The sequence below is a fragment of the Trachypithecus francoisi genome, unplaced genomic scaffold, assembly GCF_009764315.1.
Source record: "Trachypithecus francoisi isolate TF-2019V2 unplaced genomic scaffold, Tfra_2.0 Lachesis_group12, whole genome shotgun sequence".
Taxonomy (NCBI): Eukaryota; Metazoa; Chordata; class Mammalia; order Primates; family Cercopithecidae; genus Trachypithecus; species Trachypithecus francoisi.
Window position 1 is genome coordinate 80,461,183 of NW_022681457.1, and position 22,694 is coordinate 80,483,876.

General features: G+C 56.1%; 1 protein-coding gene across 6 annotated transcripts in view; it reads left to right on the forward strand.

Moving 5' to 3' along the window:
* SLC6A9 (solute carrier family 6 member 9) overlaps positions 1-22,694 on the forward strand; it is a 35,666-nt gene that overhangs the window by 11,623 nt on the left and 1,349 nt on the right. The window contains exons 1-13 of one of the 6 annotated variants that reach the window (XM_033226720.1): positions 2,147-3,381; positions 8,694-8,855; positions 9,533-9,689; positions 10,306-10,437; positions 11,783-12,053; positions 17,563-17,695; positions 17,902-18,036; positions 18,137-18,240; positions 18,922-19,159; positions 19,251-19,385; positions 19,494-19,593; positions 19,682-19,782; positions 22,508-22,678. In XM_033226720.1, the coding sequence (XP_033082611.1) occupies positions 3,295-3,381; positions 8,694-8,855; positions 9,533-9,689; positions 10,306-10,437; positions 11,783-12,053; positions 17,563-17,695; positions 17,902-18,036; positions 18,137-18,240; positions 18,922-19,159; positions 19,251-19,385; positions 19,494-19,593; positions 19,682-19,782; positions 22,508-22,678 (1,926 nt within the window). In that variant the 5' untranslated portion in view covers positions 2,147-3,294. Of the gene's footprint in view, positions 1-2,146; positions 3,382-8,693; positions 8,856-9,532; positions 9,690-10,305; positions 10,438-11,782; positions 12,054-17,562; positions 17,696-17,901; positions 18,037-18,136; positions 18,241-18,921; positions 19,160-19,250; positions 19,386-19,493; positions 19,594-19,681; positions 19,783-22,507; positions 22,679-22,694 lie in introns of those variants that run through there. The other 5 variants (XM_033226716.1, XM_033226717.1, XM_033226721.1 and 2 more) reach the window with 5 other exon arrangements.

The following is a 22,694-nucleotide window of genomic DNA, read 5'->3' on the forward strand; positions in this document are numbered from 1 at the left end:
TCATCTAGCACACTGCCAGGCACGCAGTGGGCGCTCACCCAGCTCAGAGCTGGGCACACATTGGGTCTTTACCTGGCACAGAATTCAGCATACCTGGGGTCCTCCCTTAGAGCAGGACCTAGCACACCATAGGGGCTCCTCACCTGGGGCTGACACACAATGAGTGCTATCTCAGCATCGGACATGGCACACGGTGGGCATTCTACTGATGCAGGTTCTCGCACACAGCAGGTGCTTCCAGTACAAGATTTGACACCCAGTAAATGCTATCCTGGCTCAGGGATTGGCACACAATGGCCATTCTCCTTAGATAAGGCCTAGCACAGTGGAGGTGCTCTTCTAGCCAGGACAGCCTAAGCAATGACCTTCCGCTCATCCTAGATTAGCAGCTACCCGCTCCTCAGTGAAATGGACAATATCTAGATCCAGAGGAAAAGGCCCAGCCTTCTTCAGCTTCCTCTCAGGTCAGGGGGCCTGCCCTCCCTCTTCCTCCCCACTTCCTCTGTAGCCCACCTACTCAGGGAGGCCTGTAGCCCGGCCTCCCACACAGCCGCCCTGCAGCCCTCCCCCATCCCTGGCACTTCTCAGTCCCAGCTCAGCTGGACCGTCCCTCCAGAGTCACAGGGGACAACAAAGACCCTAGCCTCCTTGCCCCTCTGGAAGCATGCCCATTCTTATTAGGAAAAGTCAGAGGCGGGAGCTGGGGTGTCAGCCTTCCTAAGTGGGGCTAGAGCAGCTGGATCTCGCTAATGAGGTCTCATTACGGCCAGGGCCCAGCTGGGCTGCTGCCGCCTCCTGTCCCCATGGCCAGAGCAGGGAAAGCCGTCCAGCCAGGGCTGCCTGTTCTGGGCACCCGGCCCAGGCCAGGGCAGCCAGAGCCCAGAGCCCACCCTGGGTGGAAGTGAGCATTTGGGCATCATGGGTGACTGGACCTTCCTGGAGCCAGTGGCCCAGCCAGCGCCTTGGCCCTCAGTCTGCGCCTGCAGGAAGTCAAGGGAGTGTGTCTGAGGACCAGGCGCATGAGGCTGGCTGAGTGAGCAGCTGAGTCAGTAGGATCTGAGGCCATCCTTAGGACACTTGCTTGAGCCAAGGCCTGTCCCCATCTTCTCCAAACCAACATGGAGATAATAATGGACCTACCTCATGGGACAGCTGGGAGGACCCAATGAGTTAACGTATGGGAAGTTAACTTGTACCATACTAGGTGAGTGCCCACAGGGTGACGGGCTGTCTCTGAAGCAAGTGTCCCATGTATGCTGAGCCAGGACAGTGCCTGGCCCACAGCAAGCACTTACTATGTATTTTCTGTTACCATTATTACTACTGCTCACTAGGTTCAATGATTGGCGGGTGGTATCCCCATTTTAGAGACGCAAAAACTGAGATCCGACATGTTAAGGGACTTGCCTAAGGTTATATATGGTGAGAAACTGACAGAGCTAGGGTTTGAGCCCAGGACTGTCAAACTCTAAAGCCTGTGACTTTTTATCTTATTTTAAAATTTATTTTTTATTAATTTTTTGAAACAAGGTCTCACTTTGTCACCCAGTTTGGAGTGCAGTGGTGTGATCATAGCTCACTACAGCTTCCAACGTGTGGGCACAAGCAATCCTCCCTTCTCAGTCTCCTGAGTCGCTGGGACTATAGGTACACACCACCACACCTGGCCAGTTTTTTGTAGAGACAGGATCTCACTATGTTGTCCAGGCTGGTCATGAACTCCTAACCTCAAGTGACCCTCCTGCCTTGGCTTCCCAAAGCAATGGGATAACAGACCTAAGCCACTGTGCCCCAGCTATCTTTTTATTTTTATTTACTATTATTATTATTATTATTATTTTTGAGAGGGAGTTTTGCTCTTGTTGCCCAGGCTGGAGTGCAATGGCATGATCTTGGCTCACTGGAACCTCCGCCTCCTGGGTTCAAGCGATTCTCCCGCCTCAGCCTCCCGAGTAGCAGGGATTACAGGCATGTGCCATCACGCCCAGCTAATTTTGTATTTTTAGTAGAGACGGGGTTAGTCTCACCATGTTGGTCAGGTCGGTCTCGAACTCCTGACCTTGTGATCTGCCCTCCTTCCAAAGTGCTGGGATTACAGGCATGAGCCACCGAATCCGGCCCTGTTTTTTCATTTTTAATGTCATCCTGTGCTTAACAAAACTCCTTATGTTCCCTACGGGGTTGCACACTCACCAAACTCACAGGAAAGCTGTTCTTACACCAGAGTTCATGCACGTGTCCATCTGACTGATATTTCCTGAGGTCCTACGATAAGCCAAGCCTTCTGCTGACTGACCAGTTTCCAAAGGGCCTGACACCTTCCCGGCACTGGAACACATATGCCCACCTTCCGAGCCACTGGTCTGCGGTATCTTGGGGTCAACAGGAGACTGGCCAGTGTGTGTGGCCTCAGAGAAAGGGACTGGATGGGTCTGAGTGGCATCCCACCACAGTCATGGTGACGACACCACTGGACCTACCAGCCCACGCTGCACACACTCCCAGACTAGCACCGCGGCTTCTGAGCACCACGGTGCAAATCCTCACGCGCTCTTATTCCACAGCCCCCCTTTGTCTGGACTCTGGGATGACTGCCCCCTTGGCTAACACCATCTTTGTTCAGACAGATGACAGCGTGGTTCACTAGGCCAGGGCTTTCTTGCGTGGTCAGTCACATTCTCCTAGAAAGACGCCCCATCATCCTGGCAGGTTGGGAGTCCCCATCTCTGGTGGGGCGGGGGGGTCAGGTACAGCCCTAGCAGCCCTAGGGCTTGGTTTCTCCCAGCCTGCACCCCTCCGAGGAGCCTGAGCTGCTCTGGTGCTTCCCTGTGGACTGTGCCTTCCATCCTGCTGCCAGTCACCATCTAGGGCCCAAGAGGGCAGACCCCATCACTCATCAGTCACCCAACTACCCTACCAGGAGCCCAGCCTGTGGGCTCAGACAGTGTCTGGTCAGCTCTGTGGGGGCAGTGAGCCACCCTCTCACCCGCTCTGCCTGACTGGTGTGTGTGTGTGTGTGTGTGTGTGTTGTGTGTGTGTGTGTGCGCGTGTGTGTTTTGTTCCAGTTACTTGCTGGGAACAAGGGAAAAACAGAACAAACCCCACACACCCCAGTCTCCAGCTTCGGAGCACCCGTGCTGGGCTGCATGAGGACTGGCCAGAGGGGCAGGGCCAGGGGAGGGGGTAGGCAGAGCTTCGGGAGGAGATGAGGTGAAAGTAATTGACGCTGCCCAGCCCAGCAGTGGGAGAGGCAGGGGATGCGTCAGTGTCGCCCTGGAGCTGGCAGAGGTGTGAATGAGCGGCGGAGACACGCGGGCTGCGATCGCTCGCCCCGGGATGGCCGTGGCTCATGGACCTGTGGCCCCCTCTTCCCCAGAACAGGTCAGTCACCTTCCAGAAGGTTGAGCCCCCTCCTTGGTGCCAGGCAGGCTGAGAGGCTGGGCTGCGGGTGGGGAGAGGGGCTGAGTGGTCCGTGCCAGGGAGGGGCAGGCACAGCCGGCAAGCAAGACAGACACCAGCCAAAGTGACCCAGAAAGTTGCAACTGTGCAAAGGAGTGCAGGAAGAGTTAGCTGTGTGGTGGGGGCGCGGGGGAGGAGAGTGGGGGTGTGAGGACTCCCCCAGCCCAAGGACCTGCTGAGAATCTGCTCTGTGTATCAAAGCTGCATTGTCCTAGCTCCCGGGGAGACGGGCCGGAGGTGCCCAGGAATTGTACTAATCAATACAGCCTCATTGTCTGTGCCACGGCAGTTACTCCTATGGGGAGAGTGGGTGAGGGGGCAGGGAAACGTGGTACATGGTTTCAGTGGTGAAGGGTGGGGGAAGGGGATGGGGCAAAAGTCTCAGATGGAAAGAGAGAGACCCCACGGAACATTTTCCAGGGTCCAGGGCAAGTGCCCGCATGGGCTGGGAGCTGGTGTGTCCTCATCCCTGGACTCTGGCGACGGGTGGAGATGTCAGCAGATGGCAGCGAGGATGAGGAGACTCAAAAGCTACCCTTCTCCCCTGTAGGACATCCCAACTTGACCTTCAGAAGGCAAAAGAGGGAATGTCCTCTGAGGCGATGTGGGATGGGTCTGGGAGGAGCAGTACGCAGGGCTGCCCTCAAACCTCAGGACTGCTAGGGTCAAGAACCAAAGCCACTTCCCAGAGTGCCTGCCTGCTGCCAGTCGGTGAGGGCAGACGCTGCCCCCAGCCGCTACAGCGCAGGACAGGACCATTGCTTCCAGTCTTCCCTGCTGGGCTTGTCTGGGGTGGGAAGCGAGGAGCTGGCCAGGGCCCACCCGGGATCCTCCATCACTCTTCCCAGGGCCTCCTGGAGTGGAGCCCAGCATGCCTGGGGGTGCCAGTCATCTGTCTGCTGCCCACCATATTGGCAGGTCCCTTGCTGCCAGTCAGGGCTCTGCAATGGATAAGCACAAGGTGTATTCTTGCTTCTCTCACCTGCTATATGAAGGCCTGGACTCAAGGCACCTGGAGTCCTGAGAGGTGCCCAGAGATGGCTCTGAGGTTTTCCTTGAGGCAGGAGGCACTAATGGCCACTGGGGACTGCTCGGCCCAGGGGAGATTTACCCATGTTCTGCCCCTCCACCCCCAGCCCCAGACTCTCCCGTATCCAGGTAACTGAGGCCAGAGATCAGAGCTGCAGCTGGGTCTCTCTGCCCCTACTCAGTGCCATGTAGGTGAAGGACAGAAGATTCTGTCATTGCAGGGTAGGTGCTACCTGTGGGCCAGCCTGGGCCCTGGACTGATGGGAGAGAACAAACACCGAGGGATACCTGGCAGGAAGGAGGTCGTGGGGTCTTCTGAAGCAGCCACAATTTACTGTAATGGCTGTTCTGTCTACATTCCCCAGTGGGGCTTAGAGAAAGTTGCCAGCGATCTGATTGGGCTCAAAGTCAGTCTGGGATGTGAGGTCTTGCCCATTCTCCTCCATGAAGTTTGTCTTGGATGGGACTTCATCCCATGAGCAAACCCTGGGGCTGGAGAGTCCTAAACACAAAGCCTGCTGGGTCGCAGAGGGGCCCGCCCAGCCAGGGCAGCTCCAGGGTTCCTCAGTGTCCACCCAGAGCTGGAGGGGGAAGCTCACAATTCACAAAAATATCCACTGGGCACTGATGTGGGAGGCGGGAGGCTCACACCAGAGCAGTCACCGTCCAGGGTGGAGAGCTGGGCTCTGAGTCTGTGCAAGAGCAGAAGGCGGGAGTGCATCCTCAGACTGGCCCTGGTTCGCTCTGGGACTGGGCTTTGCCACTGCATTTCCTCTTTACCTTTTTCTGTATTTTCTAATTTTTTTGTGATAGCTTATTAAGCTTTTATAATCAGAAAGAAAAGGGCTTTTTTTTTTTTTTTAGTAATCTGGAAAGCTAGTGGGAACTAATGGAATGTACAGGGGAAAGTCAGAAATAGCAAAATTCCAGGTGAGGGAGAGCTATGGAATATGAATAGCTGCTGAGACTGTCTGGCCTGGGAATCTGGCAGATCGATTGATAGTGAGGTTATCTAGTCTATGGCCATGCCATCCTGAAAGCACCCAATCTGATAGTGAGTTTATCTAGTCCGTCCCCTGCTTTCATAGACAGCGATGCTGAGATACCAAGACTGGAAGTGACTTGCCCAGGTCTGTACTGGAGGAGTGGGCCCTAGAGCACCAGGGTTCTTGCCTGCACCGGTGCCCCACCTCGGCCAAGCCCAGGGCAGAGTGGGAGATCTGGGTTCTGCCCTCAGAGCTGAGCAGCCTTAATTCCAGGGGCTCAGCCAGAGCAGTAAATCAGCCAAGCAGAGGGCTGTGTAAAAGACTTATGTAAGTGACTTTGCTCAGTGTGGCTCTCCCAGCTAGGCAGGGACGGGGTGGGAGGCTGTTAAACCAAGCAAGATCATAAGTCCTTGTGCCAGAGTGGACACTGCTGTCTCGATGACTGCTTCTAAGGGTAAGGGAACATCTGAAGGGTGTGTGTGTGTGTGTGTGTGTGTGTGTGCGTGCCAGCTCACCCCACCCCACCATGGAAGGAAAGCCTCCATTCCTTCCATGGCTGGGAGAGCTTGGGGACAGGGCAGGGTAGGTAGTCCTGTCCTGGAGACCACCTGCTGGGCCCATGACAGTGGCAAGTGGAGGCTGCTTTGTCCTGGCGGTGGCCTCTCAGAGCTGCCAGGAAGGGTGACAGGGCATGTAGGGGCTGTTTAGGGAGCCTGCAGAGGAGGGGGCCAAGCCAGAGGGAACCATGTCGCTATGGTTTAATTCCCCACTGAGATGTGAGCAAGTGAGTGAGGGTGAGCAGAGGGGTGCAGATGGTGGTGACAGTGGCAGGGGGTAGGAGAAGCCTGGAGCAGAGCCCATCCATGGGGCTGAGCTGGCTTAGGCAGACGGGCAGCCAGTCTGGGTCAAATCGTGAGCACAAAGGGATCTTTCCATGGGCACCTCAGCTGATGACCACTGCAGGGACAGTTCATATCAGTGACACAGCCGTCCACCCAGCAGATCAAGAAAAACTAGAAGCTTAGAATAGGAAAGATTATGCAAGAAGGGAGAAAAAAAAAAAGCCATACAGTATTGAAAAAGATTTAGCTGCTCAGGAGGGAAGTCAGGGGGTGGTCCCCAGAGAAGATCTGGACGAGGAAGGGAGCTAGAGCACCCAGAAAGTGCCTGGATTTTTTTTGGAGGGTCTTTCCTGCAGTTTGCTTGGAGAAAGGTAGGCTTGCTCTGTCCTCCGCTGAGAGCTCAGCCCTCCCCAGCCAAGCCACCTGAACATAGACAGCCCTGGAGTTGAAGTCAGAGGCCAAGCCTGGGCCAGGTTCCCGTGGTCGAACGCCACAGTGCTGGGACCCAGGCCCAAGCAGAAGTGGGTGCTGCTTCTGCGAGGATCCTCTGCACATAGCAGACCTTTAGTGTTGTCAGGAACTTCCTGCCAGAGCCCTATCGCCAACCCCAGTTCAGCCCCTGTCCTGGGAGCTGTGGCCTCCCTGGGTTACAGCCTGCACGGCTGAGCTGGTTAGCACACGGCTCATTAACGGAGCAGCGGTTGGCTCTTGAGGGCTCAGGCAGGCAGCTGTCTGTGGCACGTGGCTGGAAGCATCACCATCTTCCCCGTACCCTCCCATGCCAGGGAAGGAGCAGACTTCAGGGATCCAAATGTGGTCCCATTTGGTCGGGGGGTATGGGGCATCTGTCCCTCATCCTGCTGGGAACAGGAGGCAGGCCTTGGTCTTCAAGCCTTGGGAACCTGGATCTCTGAAAAGGGCCTTGCCCTTCCCCTGCCCATGGGGCCATCCTGGACCATCCGTTGTTCCTTTCACAGCTCTAACTGCTGCTCTGTGCCGCTGGCACAATCAGGCATTGTGGCCCTCAGTAAACAACCCTGGGACAGAAGAAAACTGGCATTGTAGGGTCAACATATAGGAGCCCTATTTGGCTGATGTTTGTTTGGGACCAGAGAAACCACCCCCAGCAGGCCTCACAGCCTCCAAAAGATGGCCCCTTGACTCTGTGATCTTGCCACACCTGCCCCAGTGAAGGCCCCAGGAGGTGGTGACGTGCTCAGGCAGGATTCTGTAGGGGCATGTCACAGAAGGCACACTCGGGCCGGGGCCACCCTCTCCCAGGGCTAAGCATGTCTTCAAGCCTCTTCATCAGGGAGGCCTTCCTTGACCTCAGTCCTGCTTTCCCGCCTTGTCCTCCTTCCATAGTCTTGTGATTTTGAGATGATCCCCTCTATGGTCACACTGAAGCCACATCTAAAGATGATAGGTGTGTACATTTCATTAATGGCTTGCGCACCCACTGGACTTCCATCTCTGAGCGGGTAGGAGCTCTCTGCTGAAGTTCCGCTTCCTGACACAGTGCCTGGCACATAGCCGGTGTCCATAAATCTGCCATTGCATGAATGAATCAACGAATGAATGAAAGAAGGCTTGTTCAGCCACCGATTTGTTCTGGGTGCTCCCCGAAGGAAACCCATGGTCCCTGGCACTGTGCCCCTGCCCTCTGTGGAGTGTATGAGGGTCACATCTCGCCAGGGTCGTTGCTGGATTGGGTGCACAGGGTGGCTGCCCACAAAGGTGTCTGTGCTGCAGTGCCCACCCATCAGATCTTGGTGCCTCCTTTGCCTGCGTTCCCACCTGGCCTATCCAAGGCACCTGGGGCCCAGGGAGACCATTCGTCCCGTCTGTGTTTGTTCATAAGCATCAGGGTGTGATAGCATTTCACCTGCACCAGGCTGCCTTGCTTATTGGCCAGAGTGACTGCTGTCCTTGAATATGTCTCTTTCAAGTGGAGGGTCAGTGTGACATCATTGGCATCTCTCTGAGGCTACGGGGCTCCATCTCTGATGCCGGGTCTGTCTGTTTCTCTTAGGGGAATAGCCCACCTCTGGGAGGCTGTCTCTGGCACTAAGGTCTCTCTGTGTTTCTATTGGTGACACTGAGCCCATGTCTCCCTAGTGAGACCCCTTGGGGCCCTCGGGCTCTGGTTAATTTCCTGCTCACTGTGGGAGGGAGGTGGAAGGAGCATGGCACTTACTAAGGGACTTCTTTAACCAAGGGACTTGCAGAGCCAGTTTCAGCTTTTGGGCCTGGGGTTTCACAAGGGGCTGTCCTCAGTGAGGCCCAGGCCACCAGCCCAGTCCTGCAGGCCCCACATTCTTCCCTGGGGCAAATCCCCGCATCTGCCTCTCCTGACCTTCGGCCCCCTCCCCTGCAGGTGATGCTTCTCCCTGTTCAGAGGTCCTTCTCCCTGCCGTGCTTTTCCAGAGCCACTCCTTCCATTTCCCTAGCAGAGTCTGTCCTCAAAGTCTGGCATGAGGCCTACAACTCTGGTCTCCTTCCCCAACTCATGGCCCAGCACTCCCTAGCCATGGCCCAGGTCAGCTCCCCAGGGCTCCTCCCCAGTCATGGGCAGTGTAGCTAGCTCCCCGGACCCTCCCACCTGGAGTCCCAGAATGCCCGCCCCAGGTCTGGCCCAGCTCAGCTGCTCCCCCATTTCCTCCCAGCCCTGCCCACTCTGTGCCCCCAGGAAGAAGCCTTCAGCTGGGGGAGGGGTCTAGCCTCCCCTCCTCCGCTGTCGCCTGCCCAGGGGCAGCGTGCTCAGCCTGGTGATGTGGTAGGCAACGGGTGGGGGGGCTGTCTGGACACAGGCCCCTTTGTGCCCAGCCTGACTTGGCTGCTTGGTATGAGGCTCAGCTGCTCCCAGGTCCTTACCCAGAGGTGCAAGGGGAGGTTTTGGAGGGGCTTAGGGGCTCCTGGCCCTAGCTCCCTCTTCAGTGTCCCGCCTCCCAGACGCTGGCAGCAGCTCCTCAGGTGGGCTGTGCACCTGGCACTGGGTGCTGTGGGGCTGGTGAGGGAAGCTCTGCTTGGCGCCCTCTGGCAGCCACTACTCTCTGCTGCCCTCCTTGCCAGGCCTGCCTGAAGCTCCTGCCAGCAGAGGGGAAGCCCGGGGAGGGGTGTTGGAGGGTCCATGGTTTCCCTGCTGGGGGAGGCCCAGAGGGTCAGGCATGGAGCACAAATGCCTTGCTGATGGTAGCTTCTCTCCTGTCCCCACAGAATGGTGCTGTGCCCAGCGAGGCCACCAAGAGGGACCAGAACCTCAAACGGGGCAACTGGGGCAACCAGATCGAGTTTGTACTGACGAGCGTGGGCTATGCCGTGGGCCTGGGCAATGTCTGGCGCTTCCCATACCTCTGCTATCGCAACGGGGGAGGTACCCAGCGGGCACAGGGCAGGGACCACCCACTTGGGTAGAGCCCACCCACTAGGGCCTGGGCCAGCCTCTCCCTGGCACAGACCCACTCCAGATAAAGGCTGGCCTCCGGCCTTGGCCTCCTTTGCCCCCATCCCTGGCTTAGGCACCCTTTGCCTAAGGCAGGCCACCCCAGACCCTGGCAGTCTGTTGTTCGGGCCTGGCCCTGCCAGTTGGCCCCCTTTGAGGTGAGGAGAGGCAAGAAAGGACCTAACCCCCACTCAAGGCTCCCTGTTCTATTCCCTGGGGTTCAGCAGCCCCCCTAAATGGTTCAGGATATTTGAGGATCTCAGCAACTTATGCTTGTGAAATCGCTTGGTTAAACCATCAAATCCCACCCAAATATGGAGGCTCAGGGGCCTGGATTCCACTCTGAGCAGACTTCCTGAGAGCCTCTGTCAAGTTCAAAGACAGGCTGGGGGTGGTGTGCCTCAGCCCAGGCTCCTGCTCAAGCCTGGCACACTCCTCCCTGGGTCCTACCCAATCACGAAGGTTTTGCTGTTGGGTTCTGAGCAGGAAGCCCAGGGTGAGATCCCTCCAAGCCCACTCCTGAGCCAGACCTCTCCCTGCCTACCAGGCGCCTTCATGTTCCCCTACTTCATCATGCTCATCTTCTGCGGCATCCCTCTCTTCTTCATGGAGCTCTCCTTCGGCCAGTTTGCGAGCCAGGGGTGCCTGGGGGTCTGGAGGATCAGCCCCATGTTCAAAGGTGAGGCCTGGGCGGGGCCCTCGCTCACACACACACAAACACACAACGGCCTCTGATGGCCGCGCCAACGCGCCCATCTGTACAAACACGGCTGACCTCTGTAGAGCCCTGATGCTGACCCCAAGCCCCACATCGATGGCCTAAGCTATGGTATGCATGCTGGGACCCATGTTTACTTGGCCGCCACCCTCCCCTCCTACCACGTGTACACACAAAACTCCTTTGGCCCCCTGGCCGACTTACCCCTACCAAGACCTCGACCTGGCCTTCCTATGGCCCTCCATCTCAGCCTGTCCCTTGGGACCTTAGAGATTATTAACCTTGGGCCGGGCACAGTGGCTCACGCCTGTAATCCCAGCACTTTGGGAGGCCGAGGTGGGCGGATCACCTGAGGTCAGGAGTTTGAGACCAGCCTAACCAACATGGAGAAACCCCATCTTGGCCTGGTGTGGTGGCTCACGCCTATAATCCCAGCACTTTGGGAGGCCGAGGTGGGCGGATCACAAGGTCAGGAGATCGAGACCATACTGGCTAACACAGTGAAACCCTGTCTCTACTAAAAATACAAAAACAAAATTAGCCCTGCCTGGTGGCGGGCGCCTGCAGTCCCAGCTACTCAGGAGGCTGAGGCGGGAGAATGGCGTGAACCCAGGAGGCGGAGCTTGCAGTAAGCCGAGATCGCGCCACTGCACTCCAGCCTGGGTGACAGAGGGAGACTTCATCTCAAAAAAAAAAAAAAAAAAAAAAAGGAAAAAGAAACCCTATCTCTACTAAAAATACAAAATTAGCCGGTTGTGGTGGAGATGCCTGTAATCCCAGCTACTCGGGAGGCTGAGGCGGGAGAATCGCTTGATCCCAGCTACCCGGGAGGTGGAGGTTGCAGTGAGCCGAGATCGCGCCATTGCACTGCAGCCTGGGCAAGAAAAGCAAAAACTCTGTCTCAAAAAAAAAAAAAAACACCGGGTGCGGTGGCTCACGCCTGTAATCCCAGCACTTTGGGAGGCCGAGGCAGGCGGATCACAAGGTGGGAGATCGAGACCATCCTGGCTAACACAGTGAAACCCCGTCTCTACTAAAAATACAAAAAAATTAGCCCGGCATGGTGGTGGGCGCCTGTAGTCCCAGCTACTTGGGAGGCCGAGGTAGGAGAATGGCATGAACCCGGGAAGTGGAGCTTGCAGTGAGCCAAGATTGCACCACTGCACTCCAGTCTGGGTGACAGAGCGTGGGCAACAGAGCAAGACTCCGTCCCAAAAAAAAAAAAAAAGAAAAAAAGAAATTATTAACCTCACCTCCTCCTGTTGGATGCGTGAGGCTCCTCCCCCCTGCCCCTCCCCTCCTGCAGGCGTGGGCTATGGTATGATGGTGGTGTCCACCTACATCGGTATCTACTACAACGTGGTCATCTGCATTGCCTTCTACTACTTCTTCTCGTCCATGACGCACGTGCTGCCCTGGGCCTACTGCAATAACCCCTGGAACACGCGTGACTGTGCTGGTGTGCTGGACGCCTCCAACCTCACCAATGGCTCTCGGCCAGCCGCCTTGCCCAGCAACCTCTCCCACCTGCTCAACCACAGCCTCCAGAGGACCAGCCCCAGCGAGGAGTACTGGAGGTGAGGCACCCGTGGGACCTGGGGTGGCAACCCTGTCCCCACTGGGCAGCCATCTGAAGACAAAGTCGGGTGCCTGCTGCAGGTTCAGCTCCCTGCTGGGCTGGGAGAGGGTAGAGGTGAGTGAAGAGGTTTAGGAGAAGAGCCTGATGTACAGAAAGCAATGGAAAATGGAGGCTGGGTGCGGTGGCTCATGCCTGTAATCCCAGCAATTTGGGAGGCTGAGATGGGCGGATCATGAGGTCAGGAGACTGAGACCATCCTGGCTAACATGGTGAAACCCCGTCTCTACTAAAAATACAAAGAAAACAAATTAGCCGGGCGTGGTGGCAGGTGCGGGAGAATGGCGTGAACCCGGGAGGTGGAGCTTGCAGTGAGCTGAGATCGCGCCACTGCACTCCAGCCTGGGCAACAGAGTGAGACTCCATCTCAAAAAAAAAAAAAAAGAAGGAAAGCAATGGAAGATGGAATGTTGAGTTGCAGGATCTTTACAGAGCAGCCGTGAGGAAGGCCGTCAGAAATCCAGCAAACCAGCCTTCAGAGGAGACTCGGGAAAGGAGGGGCAGATCCTGGGGAGAATAAGAGTGTGGGTAAAGGCCCTGTCCCCAATGAGCAGAGGCTGGCCCCAAGGCTGGAGGGAGCCTGCTCTGATGAGAGTAACAGGTGTGGGGAGAATGCATGGGCTTCAGGTAGCCTAGGAAGTGGTACTGCTTTCATAAAGAACTTGCCAGGATTAGGCTTAGACTTTATGATGCAGAACAAAAGACGCCATGGAAGGTCTCTGAGCCGGGGGTGCTGTGATCAAGACATCATGGCACATTTTGTTCAGAGGCGACAGAGACCAGAGTCTCAGGTCATCCTGCTGTGCCCTCCACCCACCAGTTGGAAATTCCCCGTGTCTTGCTGGGGAACCCCTGGGCATAGGGCTTTGGGGGCATGCTGGCAGGCCTCCACCATTCATTCCACAACATTCACGCCTCTGCTCTGCCAGGCCCTGTGTCCCCATGGTGGGTATGAACGGCCCAGAGCCCCTGTCCTGAGGAGCTCACAGGGTAGTGGGGAGACAGATCGCTAATCACAGTGGGGCAGGTGCCTCGGTCCAGGTGTATGCAGGGGTGTCATGGGGACACAAAGGGGCTAGTGCTTGGTGCTAAGGGGATGGGGTAAGACCAGGCAGTCAGGGCTTCCCAGAGAAGGGAGAGAGGAAAATAGAGAGATTGGGAGCAGGTGAGCAGAGGGCAGGAGGCAAACTGGAGCTGGGGTTGGGAGCAGGTGGGACGCTGATAAGACAGAGGAGGCCAGCAGGCATCATATAACACAGGGCCTCCCATGCCAGGCTAAGGGTTTGAGGCTTTCTCCACATGTAATGGAAAGTCATGACTGAAATGCACGAGGGTCCGAGGATACCGCAAGTCACCACAGATCCTCTAAGCCCAGGCCCGAGTGCTCTGACCCTGAAGGACCCAGTTTCCCTGTGCCAACCTCTGTGCTGGGCTGTAGACACTCAAAGACAGGTAAGACGGGGTCACTATTCTCAAGGACCCAGAGCATAGCGAACACAGCTGCTGTCCTTCAGAGAGGCATGGGCAGACTCAGGCACTGTCACCAGACAGGTCATTTCTCTTTTATTTTTTAAATTTTAACATCCTAACATTTATTTTCTTTTTTAAAAACACACCTGGAACTGAATGGACAGTTTTTTTTGTTTTGTTTTGTTTTTTTGAGACAGAGTCTCACTCTGTTGGCCAGGCTGGAGTGCAGTGGCGCGATCTCAGCTCATTGCAACTTCCGCCTCCCAGGTTTAAGCGATTCTCCTGCCTCAGCCTCCCTAGTAGTTGGGATTACAAGCACCTGCCTCCATGCCTGGCTTGTTTTTGTATTTTTAGTAGAGACAGGGTTTCGACATGTTGGCCGGGCTAGTCTCGAAATCCTGACCTCAGGTGATCCACCCGCCCTGGCATCCCAAAGTGCTGGGGTTACAGGCATGAGCCACCATGCCCAGCTGATTTATTGAGTACCTACTAGGTACCGGGTACTGTTCTCAGAGGGGAGAGAGGGCAGGGAGGAAGACACTGTCCTCACAGAGCTGCTGTCTGACGGGAAAACAAGCAGATACTGCCGAGTGAGGCATTTTACTACATTTGAGGCATAATGTGGACTGGGCAACTTGATCTAGTCTGGGGTGATGAACCTTCCTGGAAGCTCCCAGAAACACAAAGCTGTGTGCACCCCCACCCCCAGATGCTCCAGTGGTGGTTGTCCCAGGGACCGACTCAGAGATTCCCAGCCCTGGGCCCACCCAGGGCAAAGCTCTAGAGATTTTATCCAGTAAAATCAGAGGGGGAAGAGCCTTCAAAGAAATCTGACTGGTGGAGCCGCTGCACTCTACTCCCCAGCGCGGGCTGGAGCCAGGCCTGCCTAACTGGCCACTGTCCCATGCAGGACACCTTCTCGGCAGCACGGCTCCCTGCTGCCCTCTCCTGGAGAGTCAGGGAAATGGCCCTGAAGAGAGCAACCCAGGCTGGCTTCAGCAAGGGAGGAAAGGAAGCACCCTTATTGTTGAGCACCTACCACGTGCCAGGCATATTATCTAAGTAGATATTAGTATCCATATTTTCAGATTCAGAGACTGCCGTTTAGAGGTTAAGGAGCTAGGCAGCAGTTGCTGTCAGAATCTGCGTGCGTTGCGCCCCTCCGGTGCTGCTGTTGCTGGGTGTGCTGCGGTGAATTAGGTGGGGGCGGTTGTGCAGGTGTTTAGTCCACACTTTCCAACAACCCTTTGGACAGCTGCGCCATCTCACTGGAGTGCCACAAAAACCCTGTTAGGTAGCTTGTGTAGGGATTTTTTAAATCACCATTTTACAAATGAGGGAAGCGAATCAAAAGTCAGATGAAGAGACTCTAAAGTGAGAGAAGCTCAAAGGGTAGATTTCTGAGCCCAAGTCTGCCTCTCACCCACTCAACCTTGTTACTCAGAGTCCTCCCCTCCCTCGCCACCCTCTTCACAATCTTGCCTTCCAGTCCCCTGTGCTGGTCTGATACTTGCTACTGGGCCCTAAACCCATGACCAGGCCTTCTCACCTCTGCCGTCCCTGTGGGGCCCAGATCCTGTCCCCCAGGGTCTTCATGGCAGCTCTGGAGTCACACAGACCCCTCTCAAATCCTGGCTGTGCCACTTATTAGCTGTGGCCTTGGGAGGTCGTTCACAGTCATTTGTCCATGAAATTGGGTGGTCGTGATACCTACCTGGTTTTAAAGACAAAATGAGATAATGCAACCTAAATCACTAAGACTGCTGATAGGAGCTCAGGCAGCACAACCATAGCCCCTGTGGGACCTGTTCCTGAGGGTCCTGTTCTCAAGGCGCTTACCACCTGGCTGGGAAAATAAGATATGTCACGTGGAGACGTTTTTAAAGCAATGCAGAATAATTCTGGAGATGTCATGTGTCAAGAGGCCACTTGTAAATATGTCGGGTTCCAAATGTCCTTAGGCTGTTTGATCTCAAAAGCGTGTGCTCCAAAACCAAAACCAAACAAAAAACAGAATATGGTGCCATAAAAATAAAGCTAGAATTCATCATTTGGTTTCCAGGCTAGCCTTTTAAACTCTTCAGTCCCTAACATTGTAATGCTGTATACTTGCAGTCAAAAATAATATAGGCCAGGTGTGGTGGCTCACGCCTGTAATCCCAGCACTTTGGGAGGCCGAGGCAGGAGGATCACTTGAGCCCAGGAGTTCGAGACCAGCCTGGGCAATATGGTGATACCACAACTCTACAAAAAATACAAAAATTAGCTGGGTGTGGTGGTGCACACATGTAGTCCCATCTACTCGGGAGGCTGAGGTGGGAGGATCAATTGAGCCTGGGAGTTCAAGGCTGCAGTGAGCCATGATTGTGCCATTGCACTCCAGCCTGGGCTATAGAGCAAGACCCTGTCTCAATAATAATAATACAAAACACTACCTGTTTAGCATTTATGGTTAGACAAAGTATTAAAAAATCCTTCAGGCCGGGCACGGTGGCTCATGCCTGTAATCCCAGCACTTTGGGAGGCCAAGGCGGGCAGGTCACCTGAGGTCAGGAGTTTGAGACCAGTCTCACCAACATGGTGAAACCCTGTTTCTACCAAAAATACAAAACTTAGCTAGGCATGGTGGCAGGCACCTGTAATCCCAGCCACTCGGGAGGCTGAGGCAGGAGAATCGCTTGAACCTGGGAGGCGGGGGTTGCAGTGAGCCCTGATGGCACGAATGCACTCCAGCCTGGGTGACAGAGCGAGACTGTGTCTAAAAAAAAAAAAAGAAAAAAGAAAAAAGAAAAACCTTCAAACAAGAAATGGTTTCTTTACTTTGAATGCTGGTGCTGGAGGTAGAGCAGTTGTTCTCCGCCCTCTTCCCTAAGGGCTGGGGAGATGCCCCTGCAGGCCTATATGCCTAGCACCTAGCACAGGGCTGGGCACATAAATGGTTGATCAAAAGATCACAGCTGGTATGGCATAGGGTGCCAGATGGAGCCACCCAGAGGGGAGAAATTTGGGTTCAACCTTTTTTTGAGATGGACTCTTACTCTGTCACCCAGGCTAAAGTGCAGTGGCACAATCTCAGCTCACTACAACTTTCGCCTCCTGGGTTCAAGAGGTTCTCCTGCCTCAGCCTCCCAAGTAGCTGGGATTACAGGCACCCGCCATCATGCCTGGTTAATTTTTGTATTTTTGTAGAGACGGGGTTTCACTATGTTGGCCAGGCTGGTCTTGAACTCCTGACCTCAGGTGATCTACCCACCATGGCCTCCCAAAGTGCTGAGAATACAGGTGTGAGCCACCACACCTGGCCAGGGTGCAATCTTTACTGAGCATTCCACTGCCCACTGCCGCCCTCAGTTTATCAGAGATAGAGCTAATTGGTGCACGTAAAATGCTCACTGGTGGCTTCCTGGAGGACCCACCTGACCTCAGGTGATCTGCCCGCCTCGACCTCCACAGAGTCCAGGGATTACAGGCACGAGCCACCACACCTGGCCAGGGTCCAGTCTTTACTGAGCATTCCACTGCCTCCCTCAGTTTATCAGAGATAGAGCTGATTGGTGCAGGTGAGATGCTCACTGGTGGCTTCCTGGAGGAGGTGACACCTGACAGGATGAGGAAAAGGCATTCCTGAAGGGAGAAACATGCAAACAAGGACCTGGGCTGAGCCCACCTGGAGACAAGAAGATCTCCTCGTGCAGGGACTGGGAAGACCACCCAAGCCTGGGGTGTGGCCTCCAGGAGCCCTTGAAGGGCCTGGGAAAGGTTGCAGAGCAGTGGACTGTGTCGGGCTCCCCAGGGGCTGAAGCAGGTGGAGGGGGCTGGGCCGGCCAAAGCTGGGCCCCTGAAGTAGCTCCCATGTCACACAAAGTGGCTGCCGGGACCTCATGACAAAGGAGGGTATGGCCCGGGTGGGCCCTGAGCCTTGGGAATTTGTTGCTGGGCAGCAGGGGCTGGCCATCTGTAACAGAGTCTCCCCTTCCCAGGCTGTACGTGCTGAAGCTGTCAGACGACATCGGGAACTTTGGGGAGGTGCGGCTGCCCCTCCTTGGCTGCCTTGGTGTCTCCTGGGTGGTCGTCTTCCTCTGCCTCATCCGAGGGGTCAAGTCTTCAGGGAAAGCAAGTACCCCTCCCCCAGCAGGGTCTGTGCCCACCCAGAAAGATCCTGACCCCTACCTGGGTTATGTGTATGTTGCAGGGAGGGGATGCTGAAGGGACTCCAGAGCGGGAGAGGGACTGGGGGCTGGTGGTGATTAGGGAGCCAGGGTGATAGTGCCCAGGGGAGGTAAGAGCCCGGAAGAGTCCATGGAGCCCTCTTGTGCCAGGTGGTGTACTTCACAGCCACGTTCCCCTACGTGGTGCTGACCATTCTGTTTGTCCGTGGAGTGACCCTGGAGGGAGCCTTCACCGGCATCAAGTACTACGTAACCCCGCAGTGGGACAAGATCCTGGAGGCCAAGGTGGGAAGTGAGGGAAACCGGAAACCAGAAGCGGGCTGGGGAAGGGCTGGGGAGGTGCTGCCTCTGCCCACAGCTCCTCACCGCCGGCCCCTCCCTGCAGGTGTGGGGTGATGCCGCCTCCCAGATCTTCTACTCACTGGGCTGTGCGTGGGGAGGCCTCATCACCATGGCTTCCTACAACAAGTTCCACAATAACTGTTACCGGTGAGTGCTCCCTGCCGGGCTGAGGCTGCCCCCTCCCTGCCCTCTCTGCAGCCTGATCCCAGCTCCAGTGCAGCCGTGGGCCCACCAGGCCTCCTTTCCTCTCATGATCTTGAGGTTCTGGGAATACTGGTTCTGGATAAAGTTGTTGGAGAATGGGGAGAGAGGCTTAGGCAGGAGAGAGAAGAGAGATGGGGACAGTGATGTCCCAGGGGTCTGTGAGGACTCAGGCAGCTCAGGCTCACTTAAAAATGCCCAGAACAGACCAGAAAAGGAGTTGGGGGCCAGGCTCAGTGCTTCATGCCGTAATCCCAGCACTTTGAGAGGCCAAGGCGGGAGGATTACTTGAGCCCAGGAATTCAAGACAAGCCTGGGCAACATAGTGAGACCCCATCTTTCTTTATAAAACATAAAAGAAAATTAGCTGGGCGTGGTGGCACACACCTGTAGTCCCAGCTACTTAGGAGGCTGAGGGGGGAGGATTGCTTGAGAGCAAGAGGTCAAGGCTACAGTGAGCTGTGATAGCACCATTGCACTCCAGCCTGGGCAACAGAGTGAGACCCTGTCTCCCACCCCCCAAAAAATAGTTGGGGGCGCCCTTGTTCCTAGAACTTTCCCTGTCTCCATGTCTCCTCTTGGCCCAAATTGGGGAGAGGGAAGCTGAACTGTTTTCCTCCCCATCAGGGACAGCGTCATCATCAGCATCACCAACTGTGCCACCAGCGTCTATGCGGGCTTCGTCATCTTCTCCATCCTCGGCTTCATGGCCAGTCACCTGGGGGTGGATGTGTCCCGCGTGGCAGACCACGGCCCCGGCCTGGCCTTCGTGGCTTACCCCGAGGCCCTCACACTACTTCCCATCTCCCCGCTGTGGTCTCTGCTCTTCTTCTTCATGCTCATCCTGCTGGGGCTGGGCACTCAGGTATGAGGTGCAGGACGTGGACCGGAGGCTTGGGGGAGGGAGGGGACAGGAACAAGGGGCAGGTCCGCAATCTGACAGCCACATCCTGCAGTTCTGCCTCCTGGAGACGCTGGTCACAGCCATTGTGGATGAGGTGGGGAATGAGTGGATCCTGCAGAAAAAGACCTATGTGACCTTGGGTGTGGCTGTGGCTGGCTTCCTGCTGGGCATCCCCCTCACCAGCCAGGTAAGAGCTGAGTAAGGGAAGGGCTGGCTCAGAGTTGCCAGGATGTTCAGGGAAGGGTGGGGGAGCCCGGGCTGCAGGCGCCTCCCACAGCCGCCCACTGTTCCCCAGGCAGGCATCTACTGGCTGCTGCTGATGGACAACTATGCGGCCAGCTTCTCTTTGGTGGTCATCTCCTGCATCATGTGTGTGGCCATCATGTACATCTACGGTGAGCACTCGAGCCTCCGGCCTCCTGTCACCCGGCCCCTGGCCCGCCCACTCTGTCTTGTGGGCCTGCTGACCCCTCCTCTCTCCAGGGCACCAGAACTACTTCCAGGACATCCAGATGATGCTGGGATTCCCACCGCCCCTCTTCTTTCAGATCTGCTGGCGCTTCGTCTCTCCTGTCATCATCTTCGTGAGTTCCCTGGCCGGCCCCTCCCTTCCCTTTCTGCCCCTTGGCCATCTCTTGGGACCCAGCGGAGGGAGAGTGGGAGCTCCTGCACCTGGCCGGAGCTCAATACCCATGACTCTGGCCTTTGGGAGGCTAAGGGAGGTTGGAGAGAGTCAGAGAGGCGTGTGGCGACTCAGAGCTGCCCGGGCCCTGGCCTCTGATTAGGAGGGGAGTGCCACAGCCTGTATTTGACTGCAGACATTGCTCAGGCATTCCTGCCTGGCACCCCAGGGGACTCAGGAGTCAATACGGATAGCGTGTCAGCCTCTGCCTGCTGGCCTCATCTCCCATCCCTCTAGGGAGAGTGTTCCAGGGCCTTGGCTATGTGGTGGGAACCAGTGTTCCAGAAGCAGCCCAAGACTGGTAGACCAGGCTGTGAAATCAGATGTCAGCTCTACATGGGGGCAATCTGCAAGCCTTCCAGGCAGTGAGGTGGGCTGGCTTGGGTGGGGGGTGTTCTAGGTTTTATGAATATTCAACAGCTGAGAAATTCCCATCAGGGAGCTGAATTGGTGGAAGGAATCCACCACGGCAAGGAAGCAGGCACTTTCCACACACCGTTCCCATGTAACCCGTGGTAGAGCTCTCCAAGGTGTCATTGTTATCCCCACTTTACAGATGAGGAAACTGAAGCACGGGGATAAGTAATTGGCCCATGGTCACACAGCTAATAAGAGGCAGAGCCACAATTCAAATCAAGTAGTCCAATTCCAAGCCTGGGCCAGCGCCAAACTAGAAGCACCTCTGCAGGAGGGAGGAATGGTCCAGGGGCTAAAACCGTATGACTTGGCTCCTTCCTGTTTGGGGTGGGATTCGGGGAAGGCAGGTATTGACAGTGTAATGGTCACTCCACAGAGGACAGGCAGGGCCATCTCGAGTGACAGTGAGAGGGCTGGCCCAGTGGCCCGGGCAGTGTTCCGAGCCACACTCTTGTCATGTTTAATGCCTCAGTGGCACAGGGGGCTAAGCACCGGACTTCCCCTGTGGCTCATGTTTCTGAATAAAGGCCTGTGGAGGGCTGAGGTCTCTACCCTATAGGGTATGGGATGTTCCCGAGCCTGGCACAGGCTCTCCCTCTGGCCACTGGCCCAGCTTTGAAACAGGAGGAGTGGAAGTGGTGGTGGTGGGAGGCAGGGGAGGGCAGGCACCACCACCCCAGAGTGCCATGCCTTCTGGGGCAGTAGCCCAAGGGGAGCTCAGCCTCTGCGGCTCGGAAAGTCTCCCAGTATTCAGACTAGATTGAGGTCCTGGGGAAAGACCAGGGGGCACCTGCCAAGGGCAGTGGGGAGGAAGGAGACAAGCACAAAAAGGATCTGTAGGGGCAGCCTTGGCTGGGATCTGGTGTCTCCACAAGATTGAGGCACAGCGGGTGGGGCCCTTCCTGTGCCTAGGAAGCCAGGCTGGAGTTACCTTTAGGGGAGCCTAGAGTCCTCTCCTTGGGGTAACTCCAGCCTGGCTTTCTGGGCTGTGGTGTTTTCTCTGGGGGCTTTCTTTTTTCATATTTCTGAAAAGCTCTTTTTGACAAACTCCACCCTTCTGTCAGCGCAAATGAGGGATTTGTCCACACGTAGGTCAGGATCTGTTCCATTTAGGAAACCTGTTATAAGCTCCCATCATGTGCAGCATCCCCGGAGGGTCCTCCAGTTTGGATGTGGGTCTTGCATTCTAGAATATGGCCCTGTGCTTCAGGACGGGGCTGGAACCTCAGGAGGAGGGTGCTGGGACACCCTCCCACCCAGGCCCTCTGGGTGACCCGCCAGCCACTGCCTGTGTTTCTGCCTCCTTTCACTTCTTTTGTTGCTGCAGCCACAAGTCTTATTTCCAGTCTCACTCATCTCTTTCCAAGGAGGCTCCCTAGAGCACCGCAGCCCGACACTCACCATTTCAGCCTGTGGAGCTTCCCCAGGTTGAATGTCCCTGTCTCCACAGCCACAGACAGGCAGGGCTTTGCCCTACCCTCTTTCCATCCTCCTCTGCCTCTCTGTACAAATCAGTTCAAATCAACACAAGAGACTGTGGCAGGCACTGTACTGGGCACTGCACCCCCAGAGTTGATGCAATTCCAGGAGCTCCCAGGTCTATGGGAACATTAAACCAAGCCACTCTGAGGGAAGCAGGTGGAAAACGCCGAGGGGAGGCCCTGCAGGAGGAAATGGGGGAAATCTGGGATGGCTTCTTGAAGGAGAGGGCACTGGCATAGGGTTTGACAGAGGAAGATGCAGAGGATGATTCCCCAGAATAAATGAAGAGAGGATGGGAAACACTGGGTGTGACTGAAACACTGAGGGTGGGGTAGTGTGGCAGGCGAGACAATTTGAGGTCGCACTGCCCGGTGACAGCCTAAAGGTCCAGGATGTGGCCTTACTTCAGTTGGCCAGGGGAAGCCATAGCGAGTCTTTGAGCAGAACTGATTGACTTCCAAAGGCAGCAGCAGCTCGACTGTGCTCGGCCAGTTCAGGACCGCGGCGAAGACAGACTCCCCTCCACAGAGCCTTCCTGCCCACAGTGCCCCAGTCCCCTGGCCCTGCCTGCTTCTTCCACGGCCCAGATGTTGACAGCTGTCCCTGTTCTGCCTCAAATGCCCCTTTCTAGTTTGGGAAGCCAGAGAGGAAAGGGTGCGGGTAGAGGGATGGCCTGGGTCTGGGCTCTGGGCCGGCCTCATGCCCACTCCCACACCTGCCCCGTGCAGTTTATTCTAGTTTTCACTGTGATCCAGTACCAGCCGATCACCTACAACCACTACCAGTACCCAGGCTGGGCCGTGGCCATTGGCTTCCTCATGGCTCTGTCCTCCGTCCTCTGCATCCCCCTCTACGCCATGTTCCGGCTCTGCCGCACAGATGGGGACACCCTCCTCCAGGTGAGGGCGGGGAAGG